Below are 17,318 nucleotides of genomic sequence, written 5' to 3'. Positions count from 1 at the left end.
CTGTTAGTCTATAATATCATACTAAAACTTATTTGGAAATGTAGCAAAGAAACATTGAAAAGTTTAAATTGTTGAAAAGATTAAAGAGGGTAATAAATAAAAGGATTTCACATGAAAATCTTTATCAATATATGCTTTTTCTTCTTCATCACCTTTCAGTGTAGGTTTATAGTAGGTTCATAATTAATTTATTACTTATAGATTATCTAGTTTATAATATAATATAAAGTTGCTTTTCATTCACTAAATGCAAGATGATTTAAATAATATTTAGTTTTTACTTTAATAATTCTTGTGAAACAATCATGGTTAAAATAAAGATTTAGTTTGAGATGGTATGTATGTCGCTTACCTCCAATTCATTTGGTTTATTGAGAAGGCAGATACCATTACCGGTCCTCAATCTATCGATGTAATCGCTTCTGCTGCACTCTGAAAATTTGTAAGGCTGCACATTGTCCAAGCCTACAATTGCCTGAGCCATAATACAGCCATGCCAATCTCTGCAGAAGCACTCCTCTCGTCCATCGTCGTGTCCCATTCCGATGTTATGGCCGATCATATGAGCCATAGTACCAGCGAGAAGATGAGGCTCGTAGGTGTTAATGTCCACGCTAATACCTACAGCCTTGGCAGTGCAAACGGTCGCTGGTACAGCCATCCCGGCCTCTCCACCTGCAAACACCTCTCCAGTCAGCAGCTGAGTGGTGTCCTTGTCGATCTTGAAGAGCTTCCTCGAAGTATAATCGTTGAAGTTCGAAAGACCCCTTCCGATATCCTGAGACCGATCGATCTGAGCTTGGTTGCCACCTTGCCAGGTCTCCACGTACACCACGGAGACGCGAGTGTTGAGCGTGCGGAAGTACAGATCGGCGATGTTGGCCACCTGGATGGCATCGTGCACCACCTCCGCTCGAGTACTCCCGTTCCTCTTCTCGAACATAGCCTTATCGATGACCATCGCCGTCTCGATGTACTTGGTGGCCTCCCTCACGTCCCTCTTCAGTCGGTCGTTTGGCTGCGGAAGGAAGCCCGAGTGAGGGTTCAATCGCCACTCCATGTTGCCAGAGTTCGCGCAGCCCTTGTTCGCCTTGGTACGAGCTTCGAAGATCACGTGTGGATGTTTCTGCTAAAAAAGAGTGAAGCTGTGCAGTCACATTGCGTTCTTATCTAGCTCTCAGAGCACATTAAGAAAAGCTTTTAATGTTTCCATCCTCCTCATTGCTTAATGGACCCGCAAAGAATAATAGTATACGCGATACAACTACTACAACCAAGCGCATTTCTACCTTAAATTCACCTACTCAAATAAAGATGGCAATTTCCCACGTTTAAAAGCTTTTGCAAATAAATTGAATTTAAATAATTACATTTATTATATCTACACTGGACTTTACAAACACATAATTGGTTATTTTGAAATCCTAAGGCAATTAAATTGAACTGATAATGTATTTTACTCTATTTCAGATCCGTTTTATACATTCGGCATAGTGCCACCAGAAACTTTGGAGCCCACAAAAAAATATTTGAACTAGAGTTGTTTTGAATATTTTTCTATTATAAAATAATTATGATACTATGAAGGTATAGTAATAGAAAATAAAATTTCATAAGCAAATGTTAAATTATACTGGACCAACAATTACTGATACGTTTAAATAATATTTATAATTAGTAGTTTGATAGATGTATCAAACTACTAATTATAAATATCAATACGTCAAATACTTAATTCCACTAAAAAGATATAATTATATTTCTACACTTAGCAGGGGCGGATTTTTATGGGCTGCAGCTTGATGTTTAATTAAAAAGGCCACCTTTGAGTTTAAAAATAAAAATAAACACAGCCAACCCAAACATAGATTAATTAAATAGGCCCCAAAACGTGTTATTCTTAAACCTCCAAATAATGATAGCCGAGAGCCCTCAATGAGTATTAGTCAAAGACAACCCAGTGTTAGCCCAGGGTCCCCAAATAATGTTAGTTCTAAATTTAAAGATTAATTAATTGAAGTAATAAAATAAACATATAATGTAATAAATTAAATCTAATTACATGCAACAATATTTCAATATATTTTTATATCTATAAATTAAAAGCTAAGGTATATGAAGTAAACTATAGATATATAAAAAAGCAATCGCTTAATAAGAAAATTATAAAAGTTTTATATATAATATATAATTTTAAATATAAAATGTGTGGTAATTGTTTTCAAATTGTGTTGTCCTTAATGTAATTAAAGTGTTATTAAGAAAATGAATATGTATTTGTAGATGTGTACAATGTGTGTACGTGTTTATGCATTTTGAAACGTTTTTAAATTGATATGTAAATTAAATGGAATCAAGGAATGAATACAATTTTGCTGCGACTTGAAGTGACAGGAAACTTAATATCTTTTTAGTTGGAGAACTCTTGGAGATTGCTTTACGTTGGAGACTTGGGAGGCTCGGAAGCCGATTTATATGAATTGTATGCAGTGTATTTGGTATAAAACCAGTGCCGGAGTAGCAATGAATCAAGGAGGCGAGTCCTAATTGCTGGCAGGACAAAAAAGGGGAATGGAAATAGTGGAATTATTATGATGATCCCATTGCCTTCAACCTCCACCTCTGTTTCATCCTCCTACTTCTACTCCACCTCCATCCAACATCATTTATTTTTCCATCCAGTGTCGGAAGGATAATAGTAGTTTAGGACATGGCTGGGCGATGTTCTCGCGATGGAATTATTCATTTTGCACCATTGCATTCCGCATCGCATTCACAGATACTTGTCATATAAGCGCGCCAGGATTAATTAAAATTAATTGGAGTAAGTTTTAATGAACACGTTCGTACAGATGTCGGCCAAAGAGCGGTGACAACTGACAGCCAATTACCCCTTGCCGCCTCCCAGCCGCTTCTGCTGCTGCTGCGGGGCTTACCGTACATCCCTTCAATTATGCCAGATCGCGCTTTCCGACCCTCTGTCCCCAAATACACCCTTTCAGCCCCTCTCTGTCGATAACATTCGATTAGGACGACGAACGCAGAGGACGTCAAAAAAATATATATATACGGAGAACATTGAATAAAAAATAAATAACATAAAGTAGACGAGGACGATTTTATTTCTACCCTGATTTCCGTTCGTTTTTTTTATATATTGTCCACTCCTCCATGGGTCAATCGCATCTAATTTTCGTATTATTGACCGAACACTTTGACCCTTTGGAATTGCAATAAAAAAAACATCCCCGATTTCCCATTGAATCTCAATTTTTATCTAACTCACAGAGCAGATTTTTTTGTATGTGCAAATATTTGAGTCAATTATTTGCGCACAGAGTATACGCACCAATAAATACAAATTGAACTCCAGAGAATTTAACTTATTCATGCGAAATTAAAATAATTTAAAATATTTCAATAATACTAATATTAGAGAAAATTATAAGGTTTGATGTGTACGTAAACACACTAAATTTTAATTAAGCAAATATTAAAATATATTAACAAACATAGTAAACACAATTACTTTGTATTCATAAATGATACATTTTGCACCTATTTAGTACCTCAATTAGTCCGGTTTCAAATAGTCAGGGATATTCACAAAATTGATTACCCGACTATAAGAGGTATCTTGTATTATACATATGTTAAAAAAAAGAAAATGATTAGAGCTTTAATGCTTTCCTTCTCCATTTACATGTGAATGTTTTAAGAATAATAATTGAAACGCCTGTTTAACGTGACGACTCTGTTTATAGTACATTGCCTGCAATATGAGATAGCCTGGAGGCGTTGAGCATTCTGCGGAATGGAACAATAAAAGGATGCTGTAATTTGTGCAGTCAGTGGTTGTAATCAGCCTCCCTCTTTTGTTCGGTGTAGAAATGAGAACGCGTTTCCAATGTTACGCAAAACCGGAAATACCTAATTACAAGAATCCTCGAATACACATTCTAAACGGAAATCACTTCGCGTAAAGCGAAAAGTAAACATTTGCATGGGAATCGAAAACGAGATGCACGTGCGTCATTTTTACGGTAGATTCGCTATATCTCCTTGGAGAGCCGTACGAAAAGCTTTCCGCATCCAAGAAACCAGATCCAGAGCTTTGATTTTTAGAATATTTCTACAAAACATTTCAAACGAAATCGTGCAAGACGATTCGCAAAGAAATATTCCTCGTTACAAGAAATTGCTTCAAGATATACAAAGACAGTTTACTATATTTTCGTTTTTGATATCACCGTTGCAACAGTCATGTTATAACGTATCGTATTTATTTGTGTCTAGTGTGCAATTTAAATCTTTACAAACAACGTGCTATGTTTTGTATACAGTAATATGATATATTGTCATTTATATTGTATTTTATATATACAAGAAATTTTGGTTTATTTTAATTCTCGAATTTATGTTATTTAATTATTCATTGAGAATTAGACAAACATCTGAAATAATTGTTAGATGATATTTTGTTTTCTTAATTTTAGGAATGAATAAGGATGTTTTTTAAAGTTGTATTAATTGCAAAATATCTTATTTTTATGGTAAGTTGTCATTGAAGATATATTTACTTATATTACTAATATCGTCATATTATAGATAAAATTACCATTTATCACATTTTTATGAATAAACAAAAGTTGTACTTCAATAGACATATATGTTTGTACTACAACAATCTAAAATTTAAGAAACGTTTTATACTCGCATTTGAATATGTTACATTTTTATAAATGAAGAAGAAAGTTGTACATTGCATCAATATTTGATAAAATAACTACACTCACAAATTCATGACGCGTCTTGTATACCGAATTATGAATACAGTAAAACCTGTTTTTGTGCAGTAGATAGGGATCGCATAAAAGAAACCGCACAAAAAAAAATTCGAAAATTTCATAAATAACTTTGTACAATATATTACAGACATTTTATCACCTTTTTGAATCAAAAAGAGAACTGTATATTAAGTTGATATTTGTTTATATTTCTACATTGTCAAATTGAAGATCCATCTTATATAGAGAATTACTATTAGTATCAATTTGTCGCGTTTTTATGAATGTACATGTAAGCTTTACATTGAAACTATATTTGATAAAAAAAATAAGTTCCTAAATTCTTGACTTGTCTTATATTTGAAATGATTAACACATGTTTGTGAATTAACCTAAAAGTTGTAAATTAAAGCAATATTTATTTGTACATTTTATATATTATCGATAGGGTAAATTTTAAATTAAAAATGGGTATTACATACCAAATCACAATTGTACTTACTACACAATAGAAATCGTGTACATATTAATATATATGGATGTTCTCAATATTAATGTGTATCCTATACAACGTATTACGCTATTTACTACATTATTATCAATGGAAATAGTATTTTATTGTATTACTATAGAATCAGTATTTTCAAATTTCATTTTATAAATTACGCTTTTTATTTTCAATAGCAAAATACGTATTATACAACAATTCGGAATATATAAATCTTTCGTAAAAGAGTTTGTTATTACTTGGATTATGTAGGAAATAGAAAGCGTTAAAAGTTATACTTGGGAATCAAAATATTTTATTGCTATTGACGTTTTCAAATTCATGTTGACTTTTTATTAATGAATTGAAAATTTACAAACAAAATGTATACCTTATACGTGGGCTATATAGAGAGTATAATGGTGTAAAACTGTAACTGGATATGATTCGATGGTGCAGGAAAATCTCGTTGATTAGGAACAGGCCGTCGAGGCTATTAAACGTGGATTACGTAAGTTAATTCCATCCGTCCGCGCCTCTGTGTCAATGCGAGAGACGCCACCCGGAAACTTTCCAAAGCATTAACACCCTCGCCCTCCCATTTTGCACGCGCGATAATAATAAAAAGAAAATGTAATATTAAAGTCGGGAAAAAGGGGAGCGAGAGAAATGAGTGAGAAAAAAAGAACTAGGGTTCTTTTGGGTTGGAGGGGAAGAGAAGCAGAACTTTAATAATATCCTAATTATGTAAAGCGCAAGATGGCAAGAAGGACCGCTCACTCTCTCCTTACCATTTTTACAAGATTATCCCAAGTTTTCCGCCTTTTGTTGCCAGCCACAATCCCAACTTCATTAAGTTTGCATTAAACCCATTCGGGCCTTCCTAATGCCGTGAACCTGCGCTATTCTCATCTCAATAAGCTTAATATTAAATATAATACATGTAACGAACTGAAAATAATACTGTATAATTAAGATATCTCTTCCAGCCAAATGCATCTACTTATTTGTTTATCAAAAGTATTATTTAATACAGTAACTAGTAGGACCAAATTAAGATTGTGGTGGACCCTTGTGTGGGACCAGTGTCGACATCTTAGCAACTAATTATGTAATCTTGAATTCTACTTTAACTAATTTTTGTAAGTCCAAAAAGTCTCATGTGCCCCAAAAAAACTAGTTGACTCTAAGCCTAATTATATATACATAATTTATAAGATCTGGTAATCAGATCTTCAACTAGATTTGGCATATACCTTTGTTGATTTGAGTACAGTCGTAACTTTGATAACGAAGCTTCGTTATAAGGAAGTGCGTAATTGTCAGAAAACATTGATAGTTCTCGAAAAGAAGTTACTAACAAACGCCTAAATGAAGTTTGGCTTAAAATGTGTACAGAAGTTGTACTAGAAGAAAAAAATAACATACAAGATGCTAATAATCTCAACCTGCCTCCCGTCATCTACTTAATTGGTGTTTATTGGTGCGGCCCTGAGAAAACTTTAAAATCTTTTTTTTGTAGTAAAGATGAAAAAGTGTTAAGCGATCAATGTTTACAAAAAGTTGTCGTGCGCTCTAGGTATCAGTTAAGTATATGATGACGGGTGGAATGGGGTTGATTGTGTTCGAGTGGAACTTCACAACATATATATATATATTTTTGACTTTTTATTCAACTATTTCTTGTGGGACCCAAAAACTTCGCACTTATAGGTCAGTGCCTAGAGTACGTACTGAATAAAAAAGAAATTCTTCTTTAGGCAATTGATAAATGAAAGAAATAAAGCAGAAACAATCAACAATTTACACTCATATTTTATAACGAAATTTTACTTTATATGTAAATTGACTGTTGATTTAATAAATCTTTTCTTTCTTCAAAAAAAAATAAGATTTTTATTTTCTTTTCGTATTCTGGCTATCATAGTTTTACCTTTGATAATGAAGTTCGTGGAACGCATTCTATTCGTTAAACGAGGTATGACTGTATTAAATAAAGCAGAAATGCTTATTGATTGGTATCCATCATCTTTGTATTGTATGTTTTGTAAATATAATTAATCCAACTCAAATCAAATATATTCAATATTTCATAAATGTACAATGTAGCAAAATTATATAAATCAGCAACACTTGAAGATTGATTATCCATCATCCTTGAATTGAGTTTCTTTTTATTATTATTATCAAACGCAAACATCGTATTCTTTCGAATTCGTTGAGAGGCATGATAAGTATTGGAAACCTTTCAGAAGAGGTGCGAAATTTAGTTTGTTATTTTTCAGCCGCGAACGTTTTCTGAAGTACAGGTGTTTCCTTTATTTTATTCATCGCTTTGAGGTCTCTCGCAAACGCAATGGAAATCCAGTTAAAAAGAAATTGCGAAGGTGCAAAAAGGAAATATTTCTGTCAATGAAATAAAATGCTTTTATGCTGGTGACGTTCGCTTTTATAACGCCTGTACTTTACACAGGTCTGGAGTGTAAATGCCACTTTATTTTCTCTCTTTCTCTTTGTGTATTTTTATATATACATAGATGAAATAGAAATAGAGAAAAAACTTCAATAAGCTCATTGTTCGTGGCAGAGAGGAAAACAGTAAATATATATATATAAAAAACGTTTTTTAATTGTGTAAAGTTGTGCCCCATTTCTTCCCCTTTTAAATATGTAATTTCGCTTTTTCGCTGCAGGCGTTTCAATGTTGGTGTTACAACAATCGTTTGACATGGCTGTTAATTAGTTTTATGCGATGGTAGCTGGTTTAACAAAAAAATGCAGGGAAATGGATGAATTTGTCCATCGTATATATTTACTTATATACAGAGTGTTCATTTTATGTAACTATTCGTTACATATACGTAAGTTAGGAGAATATTAGAATTCCTGTAAGCTGAAATGTTTTTATTTAAGTGGCGTTTTTTTAAGTCTTGACTGTTTAAATGCAAAAACTGATTTATTATTGAAATGTTCTTTGATTCATTTTAATTTAGTTCAATTAAACATTAGTTTTTAAATTTTCGCAATAATGAATTCGGATTGATCGAAGCCGAACTACACGAGATATTATTATATTGAGATGATTTCAGAACCATCTATATATGCTTTGAGGTAGTGGACACCATAAAGTCAATGATTTTTCAAGGTCATCAGATATTTTTAGTAGTATCACAACAACACAAATAATCAGTTATATTTACACATTTCGGTTAAGACAAGCATATATTTCAAGTTTTATTTAAGCTATTAAAATGTTCATATAAAGCTATGGTGACTTTAGAATTTCTTGTAAATTTATATTTAATCATAGTTAGGGTATGGAAATTTGGATTTCTAATTGTAGCTTATGCAAATTTGGTATAGAAATTATGTAATATCGTTGTAAAACAGGATTATCTTTGACAACAAGATTAAAATTTTGAATATAATATAATTTGAATTTATATCATAATTTATGCACTTTGTTGTTGTTGTAATAGTGTCTTTTATTGGTAATTATAGGAAAAATAGGAAGAAATTGATAAAGTCATTAGAGAGTATTTTGTAATTGTACAAAATAGGAACAAAACATAGTACAATAAACGAATCATCGCAAAGTGCTGGTTTAGAAACAAATTCAATTTTAATTGAGCAAAACTAATGCATTCTTGATAACTTTTAATTGGAGAAAAATATGATCCTTCACTTTATACTTGTATTTGAGTATACAAAATATTAAATTCTTCTGTAATTATTTTATGAAATTGTAAAACTATAATATCTTTAGCATTCTTTCATAATTTTTGATTTCATAGAGAAACTGAAGAGAAATATTTGCAGATGTAATATCCTCCATTTTTTTGATACCCAACTTGCCGCTTTTTATAACCAAATAATTATAAAAAGACATGTTGGGTATAAAATATGTTTTTCTCAATGCATTAAGTTACTTTATGAAATTATAAGAGCTATTGAGATATTTGGGAAATGATCAACGTTAAATGAACTACTCTGTATATATTATATGAGAGGGTTTGTATATGCATGTGAGTGAGTGTATATGTGTGTGTGTGTGTAGAGCCAACAAACATCCCCGTGATTTAGTATTAATGGTGTTTCAGCATGGTAATGGAGTTTAAATTAAAATCAATATGTGAACTCCAAATGAGTTACTGACCGAAAGATCGCCCCCATAGAAGGGATGTATGACGAAGGTTTCGTTGCCAACGTGGATGACCCCGCTGACGCCGTTGCACGTGTGGAAGGCCGCCGTCGCCCCGGGATAGTCCTGTACAGTACCATGGTAATAGCAGTGCTCGATTTCCTGAAAACACACAAACCAAACACAATTTTCATTTCCTCTTAACTTTTTTATTTCCTCTTCTGAAACTCTTCATACATATACAACAATAATAACAAAAACAGCAACATCAAAAACAAAATTCGTAGAATCAGGAAATATACACAAACTCGAAATGAGTTTAGAAGAATGGATACGGATGTAAGGATGGTCCTGGGGTCCTGGCGTTGGGAGCGGCGCGCAATTTAATTTAATTATTTATGAACAAGGATAGAATTAAGAGGGACGAGGAAACGCGCCTCTGCACTATTTAATTCCTGAATTAAACTCGACTAAATCCTAGGATTTGATTAACATTAATTATACCAATTAAATCTGAAATGTATGCCTGGATTGAATGGAATTGTTAATGCTCTTGCTCGGCAATCCTACATGAATGCATTTACACATCTAAGCTCTTGGAAATACAATCGCTTTAAATTAAACGTTCTTTAAATATCTTAAATATTATTATAAATCAAAATCACTTCATCGAAAATTTTAACATTAAATTTCAGTTACTACAATTTAAAAAAAATACAGTACAAACGTAACAGTCACTTAACTCTACTGTCATTTCAGTTTTAATATAAACTGTCCTTAAGATTTTTTTTAATTTTAATATTTAAAAATTCACAAAAATGTAACTGTTAATTCAGTTTTACTGTTGACTGTGTATTTTCTTTCAATATCTCATTTGACATTGCACTACCAATGCAACTATCACTTAAGTTTCAATATCAACTGTCCTGAAGTTTTTTATTTTAATTATAATTGAAATTTACACCAACAATGCAACTATCAATTGTTTTAATGTCAACTGTCCTTTGACATTTTCTTTCAATTTCTCATTTAAAATTACACTACCATAGCATCTGCCACTTAAGTATCAATAACAAATGTCCTGAATTTTTTTTAAAGGCAACTGTCATTTGACATTTTCTTTCATTTTTATTATTTAAAATAACCTTACCAATGCAACTTATTTTTGTTTTTATTTTTAACATTAAAAATGCTTCAATTTTTTATTTAAAATTTCACTACTGTAACTTCAGTTTCAATATCAATTGTCCTTAAATTTTTAATTTTATTTTTACATTAAAAACTATAACAAAAATGAAACTGTCAATTCAGTTATAGTGTCAACTGACATTTTCTTTCAATTTTTCATATAAAACATTGAATGAATACATTTTTGCTACTTGTCATTTCGAACTTAAAAATTGTGCTAAAGTATCGCGTATAAATCAAAATCCCTCTAAATTAACATTGAAAGAAGTACACATTATTTTTGCAAGTCTGCAGAATTAACTTCTCGTATAAACGTGACCATGTTTATATACGTTTATTTTCCTCAGTTTTTAAAAAAACATGTCGAGGGTGGAGCGTAATTAGATTTTTAGCTGAGATTGAATGGAATTGTTAATGTTTTTTTTATATACGCTCGGACTCTGTGCGTATTTTTTTCTACTCTCACTCTTTCTTCTTTTTTTTTGCTCGTTGTATAATGTCTGCATTCAGAAATGTGATTTGATTTGTTGGCCCCTGGAGGGACGGCCGATTAAAACGTCCATGAATTTTCATGAAACGAGGGAAAAAACCTGAAAAAAATACCGCACATGCAAACAGGGGATGGAAATATATGTGTATAAAAAAGTACGAGAAGAATGTGTGTAACAATCGTGTAAAGCGTAATTTCATGGAGACGTTATCGTTCACGCCCGTATATAAAAGTCGGCGTGAAAAATTACCACTGAAAATTTGTACAACTTTAACGAAGATAACGGACTAAATCATTCGCATGTCTCTAACTTCTTCTTAACTTTATTCTTTAAGTTTGGATCATCGTAAATTATTAAGAATTTTTATAGTCCGTGCTATTCAGCACTCAGCAACATTATTTATTGAATTGATCTAAACTTGATTTTTAGGTCGTATTTAAAATTATTACTAGTGTAGTTTTTTAATGTTAAAATAAAAAAAAATCTTAAAGAACTTGATATTTAAACTAAAGTGACAGTTACATTCATAATTTAATTAATGACAAAGTGTCATTCAAACTGAGCTGAAATTTGCATATTTGCTGTAATTCATAATGTCATAAATAAAAAAGGACTTAACTCTTTGATGGGCCAGAAATTCCTAAATTTCTAGACAACTGAATCAGACAACTTCGTCAACTGTACCAATATCGGATGTTATGGACTATGAAAATTCATCCCTTGACATGCCAACCAAATTAAAGGATAATTGAGTATGTTCAACCAGCTAAAGAATAGTTTACATTGAAGTAACAGTAGCATTTTTGGTATAATTGTTAATGTAAAAATTACAAAAAAAGACAGTTGATATTGAAATGACAGTTAAATTTATGTAATTATTAATTAAATAAATAGTAACTGAAATGAGAGAAAAGACTGAAAAGAGAAATAGAAACGAAAACTTAAGAATAAAATTCAATTATATACATAGCTGTGTGGTAGCACCATTATGCAAATTTTTGATATAAAATTGTTTCATATAAATTAGAAAAAGCCTAATACTTTCTAAAAAAAAACTATGATAATAGTTTGAAATTGTCATTTTTGACATAAAACGTGACATGTAGCAACTTAAAAAAATGTTATTTTTAATTCCTCAACGCTATCTACTATAATTGTAAATATTTTACTAAGTTGTATATTTAACACATAATTAATCAATGTCACATAAATAAAAAGATGATTTGTACTAATAAATACATACCCTTTGGAAATTCTTAATTATTATTTGAATGATTCGAAGATTCTTTTATGGCTTTGACATTCCTTACCTACAACTGTATCAAACAATCGGCTTCTTTGATGAATCCAAATATATAACATTCATAGATCCTGGAGTTCAGTAATATGTGTATTGTATATATAAAGGTAGGAGAGATCGTCGATATTGAAATGCGAAAGCACGCATTGAGGTAAGTTTCAGTGTTTGCTAACTGAGGAAAGACCGTTTTCGTGGGGTGAAAGCCGGAATCAAAAACATTCCTCGTTACGTCGAAAGCCGATTTGGCTCCCCCCTAATTACCAAAACTTGCGTAATGAGAGAGAATTAAAATCCATTCCATCCCCTGGGAACATTATAAAACGGGGTTGCGAGGGGAGGTGGAAAAGGTGGGAGTTTCAGAATCCGAGGGTTGCAAGGCGGGAATGAGATTTTAACGATGGCAACTTGTGAGATTCTGGCCTTTGTGCGATTCCCGTTTAATTAAATTTTATATGACGACTCTACCTTTAAAACCGAAACCTACCCTCTGGAAACTGCGTTGACGAAATACCTATTTTTATTTGCATACTTTTACTTTTTTTTCTTATTTACTTTATGCTGTTTATTGTTGTTGCTGTTATTGTTACACGGTGGTTGGGAAACCGCCTCGAAATTAATTAAAATTTTCAATTTCGTCTCGAGCTTGTAAAACCTTCATAACTGTTTACCTGTTTGGAAACTTGCTCCGCTCCGTTGTTGAGGAAATGCTTTTGCATGATGTTCGGGGCGATGAGTTGCCTGCAACAAGATTGAAACTTCATTAGAAACCGCCACGTGGCTAAGCGTCTATAAATAGATCGTCTACTTGGGGAACAAAGTAAATAAATATATAAAGAAAACGTGGATGTAAGGAAGATGAGAAAGAAAATTGCGTGTGCCGAGGATCATAAAACACAATTTCGTTAGCATCGGTGCGTCATGAAATAAGTTTCTACATAAATATAGATGCAATCATTTTGGACAATCTTTATTTTTATTAGTAATTTATTTCTTTATAAAACAAATTCTTCTATACATTTAATATTTATAATAACATTAACATCCTATTCAATTGTAGTGTAATTTTGAAAGAAACATTAAAAGAAAAATCTAAACCACAATTGACATTGAAACCTGAAGTGACAGTTGAATTTCTAATATAATTTCGAATAAAACATTGAATCAAATATCTAAAAACAGTTAACACAGAAAACTGAAGTGAAAAACTTCAAATAGATGACATTAAAAATAAATTTTAAAATGAAGAACAAACTTAAGGGCAATTGATATTGAAACTGAGGTGACAGTTAAATTTGTGGAATAATTTTAATTGAAAAATTAAAAGAAAAATATAACAGACAGATGACATTGACAGTAAAGTGATAATTTTATTGTTGCTGTAAATATTAATTTTAAAATGATGAACAAACTTAAGGACAATTGATATTAAAACTTAGATGACAGTTAAATTTCTAGTGTAATTTTGAATGAAAAATTGAAGGAAAAATCTAAACGATAATTGAAATTGAAACTGCAGTGAAAATTGCATTTTTACTGTAAATTTTATTGTTAAAATCAATAAAAATTTAAGTCAGTTGATATTGAAACTGTAGTGACAGCATTTTTTTCTAATAAACATATGGATTTAAAATACAATATTTGTATGTATATAACTTGTCGAAATGAGAATATATTTGAGGAAGAAAATAAATAAATGAAACGTGGATGGGGGAGTGAGAGAAATGCGTGTGTGGGTGGGATCAGGGAACACAATTTTGTTAGTGTCAGTGGTTCATGAAATATGTAACAGTTTGCTATAGAAATATCGATGGAACGTAATGTCTCTGAGCTTCAATTTCTATGTATGATCCCGTAACCAACAATCGTTACAATACATAACACGTGTTTTTCGGTCGCCCTCGAAATCCCCGGCCTTTCCGCTCCATGCGATTTCGATTCACATTCGTTTACATATTTTTTACATTTTTTTCCTATAGATATTCCTATTCTGCATTCACCTCAACTCAAACGTACTTTCTTATTCCATAAGCAGACAGAATTAACTTATCAATTCAAATGATTTAAAAAAAAAAATTATTTTATATTGAATTATGAAACTGAATATATATTATCAAATAGTTTTATATTCATCTTATTTTTTATAATTCATGAAATATTTTTACAATTATAATTTTAATACAAAATTATGTTTGTAATTCTAAATATTTTTTATCATTACTTTCCTATCTACATCTACATTCCACATGTACCCCACACAAAAACATTTTATTATTCTATAAGTAGACATAATTAACTTATCGATTCAAATTACTTCAATGTTTGTATATTCTATTTAAAAAAAAAACAACTAAGAACAAATTTCGAGCATTTCGCTTAATGAGCAAAATTAATTGTAAGAAAACTGACTCGCTTAACGAGGTACGTTTTACATAATGAGAAGAGAAGTCCCGGATTGCGCGCCTTCTATATCATATTATGTGTATTTTTCAATATGTTTCACTATACAAGTATTTCACTATACGAGTAAAAATCCGTTAAGCGAGGTTCCACTAATATACACATTTCATATTGATTTATACATATTTGTACATTCAATGTTAAATACAAATCAATGAAAATTAGATATGCTGATATTAATTATATATTTTTTGTTATAAAATAATGGTTAATTAATTACTTTGTTAATAATTGATATAAATCGATAAAATTACTCAAATTATTATCTATTTCACTATGTTAATTATATTTCGACACAATAATCTACTTTTAAGATGAAGAATTAGTAAAAAATAGTCAAAATCCCACAGTTTCTAATATCAACATCAAACTGATTTGCTAAATATTCTGTATTAATATCAAAGAATTATCACTTTAGTTATTATTAAATGTATTTTAATTTTATTTTAACATATTTATTGCTCAAACATGATGACCAAAGTCTTTCCGCTCGGAATTAAATTATACTGTAATTAACATGCTGTATCCACACTCTGCGAAACAAGAGACATACATTAATTCCAGGTGTACCAATTGAAGTAGTAGTCATAAATTTGAAGACATCTAAATTAACGAATGCAATATATCATTCGGCACCAACTTTTATAATTGTATGTCAACTGTAAGTTTTTATCTACAATTAATGCTATTCAAAACTTAATAATTTTAGAGATTTTTCAGATTTAGTGATACTTATAGGGTGATATTGATTGTAGCCTCTTTCAGTCTTTATTATTACAATATTATCCAACAAATGATATACGACCTGCATGTATCGAATCATAGTGTGCATTTAAAAGACAGCTCGTTTCTATATGACAACCGGAAAAGTTTTTATTAGTTCAAAAAGGCAGCAGCATCTTCGATTAATACAGTTTCATTATAGTTAGGTTTGTAAATTTCAAAACAATACAAAATTTCAATTGATCAAAATATTAATAAATACTAAAAATTAGTGCACAACCTTTCTTTATTCTACATAAATTATATTTGTTTTCTTTTTTTTACAAATAAGTGACGTTTATTAAAAGTCCTTAAACAGTTACAGAACTGATTAAGCGCACTATGCGAGGTATTGTTTTTTTCTAATAGATATACTATAAATTAAGGGTCGCAGCTTGTAACAAAGTAAAGCGTACAAATTACGTTTCTTTTTTCTCTATAAAGAAAGAAACTTAGAAAAACAACGTTCCTGCAATGATGAATACGATTGCAGACGTATATGTATATAAAATAAAGTCATCTTACAGAAATAAATTAGAATGTTCGCCCGTAGGCCGTCTTCTCTGAAAGCCCTGCCAAGTCTGCTAAGTCTGCCGTTCACTTATTATTATTACAACAACGATGACGATTATCATTATTATTATGTCGAAATCTGAATTTTAATCAACATTTTGATGCGCGGCCGCCCTTCGCTTTAATATTCACACCCAGTCCCGATTTCGTGTCCCTTCACTCGGCGCCCTCATTAAAAGCAGGCCGCGCCGCAACGCTTATGCAAAACGCCAACCATCCAACACCCGAACCCTACATAACCCCGTTTTCCCCTACACATCCACAAACCCATCCTACAAACACCCACTCCTCCCCCATTGGCATACAAAACAACAGCTACAAAATATTATTAATACAACCAAGGACAAATTTTCATAAAGTTTACATTAATATTATTAATACAATTGAATAACAAGTTTTATATTTAGATGTATTTCTATTTTTTCATTCATGAAAAACCTAAATTTGTTAAAAAAATAGGGTTTATCTAATTCAAATTTTATTTCTTTTACATTTAGAACAATTTTTTTAAACTAAATACAGAAACACCTCACAGTTATATATAAAAATAATAATAATACAATTTAATAGTATATAAATGATCGGATTTTTTTTAGATGGAGCTCTAAAATATTTAACATATTATATAGAAGTATAGTGAGCGGTATTTGAGTTACCGAAATACGACACATTTAATAATAAACAGGATTTTCGTAAAAAAAATTGTTGAAAATGCAATCTAGAAAAATCTCCGTTCGCAAAGCATTAAATTAATGTAAAAATAGTAATACAATTTAATAGTACATAAATGCTCGAAGTTTGTCTTTATATAATTTTTTTTTCGGTTTATTTTTTGCGGTTTTAACTCTTTGAGGGGCGGTGGGACACGTATTGTGTCACATTTTAAACCTGCCTAGTGGGGCATTATTATAATTTCTAGAAAATGTCCAGGAAAGGAATTAATTTGATGATGCAGCAAAATATGTTTATGTTGAAACCATACCATCCGATATTGATTCAGTTTAGTAAATTGTATGATTGTCCTTCAAAGAGTTAAACAGAACGGGATATTGGTGGAACCGATTATCCGTACTATGCAAAATATTTTCTGTATTGAAATCTCTACTATGTTAATCGAAGTTGAAATTACGTT

At 31.1% G+C, this 17,318-nt stretch overlaps 1 protein-coding gene across 4 annotated transcripts in view; it reads right to left on the bottom strand.

Annotated features, from left to right (window-relative positions):
* The window catches only part of LOC108568316 (disintegrin and metalloproteinase domain-containing protein 11), a 127,106-nt gene that overhangs the window by 17,015 nt on the left and 92,773 nt on the right, over positions 1-17,318 (bottom strand). For 3 of the 4 annotated variants that reach the window (XM_017929318.1, XM_017929320.1, XM_017929321.1), the window contains exons 5-7: positions 13,063-13,132; positions 9,431-9,577; positions 353-1,126 (exon numbers count right to left, since the gene is read on the bottom strand). In XM_017929318.1, coding sequence (XP_017784807.1) covers positions 353-1,126; positions 9,431-9,577; positions 13,063-13,132 — 991 coding nt within the window. Of the gene's footprint in view, positions 1-352; positions 1,130-9,430; positions 9,578-13,062; positions 13,133-17,318 lie in introns of all 4 variants that reach the window. The other variant, XM_017929319.1, reaches the window with a different exon arrangement.

This window comes from Nicrophorus vespilloides, unplaced genomic scaffold (genome assembly GCF_001412225.1).
Source record: "Nicrophorus vespilloides isolate i.1.1-1 unplaced genomic scaffold, Nicve_v1.0, whole genome shotgun sequence".
In the NCBI taxonomy this organism is placed as follows: domain Eukaryota; kingdom Metazoa; phylum Arthropoda; class Insecta; order Coleoptera; family Silphidae; genus Nicrophorus; species Nicrophorus vespilloides.
This window is presented reverse-complemented; position numbering and strand designations above follow the sequence as displayed.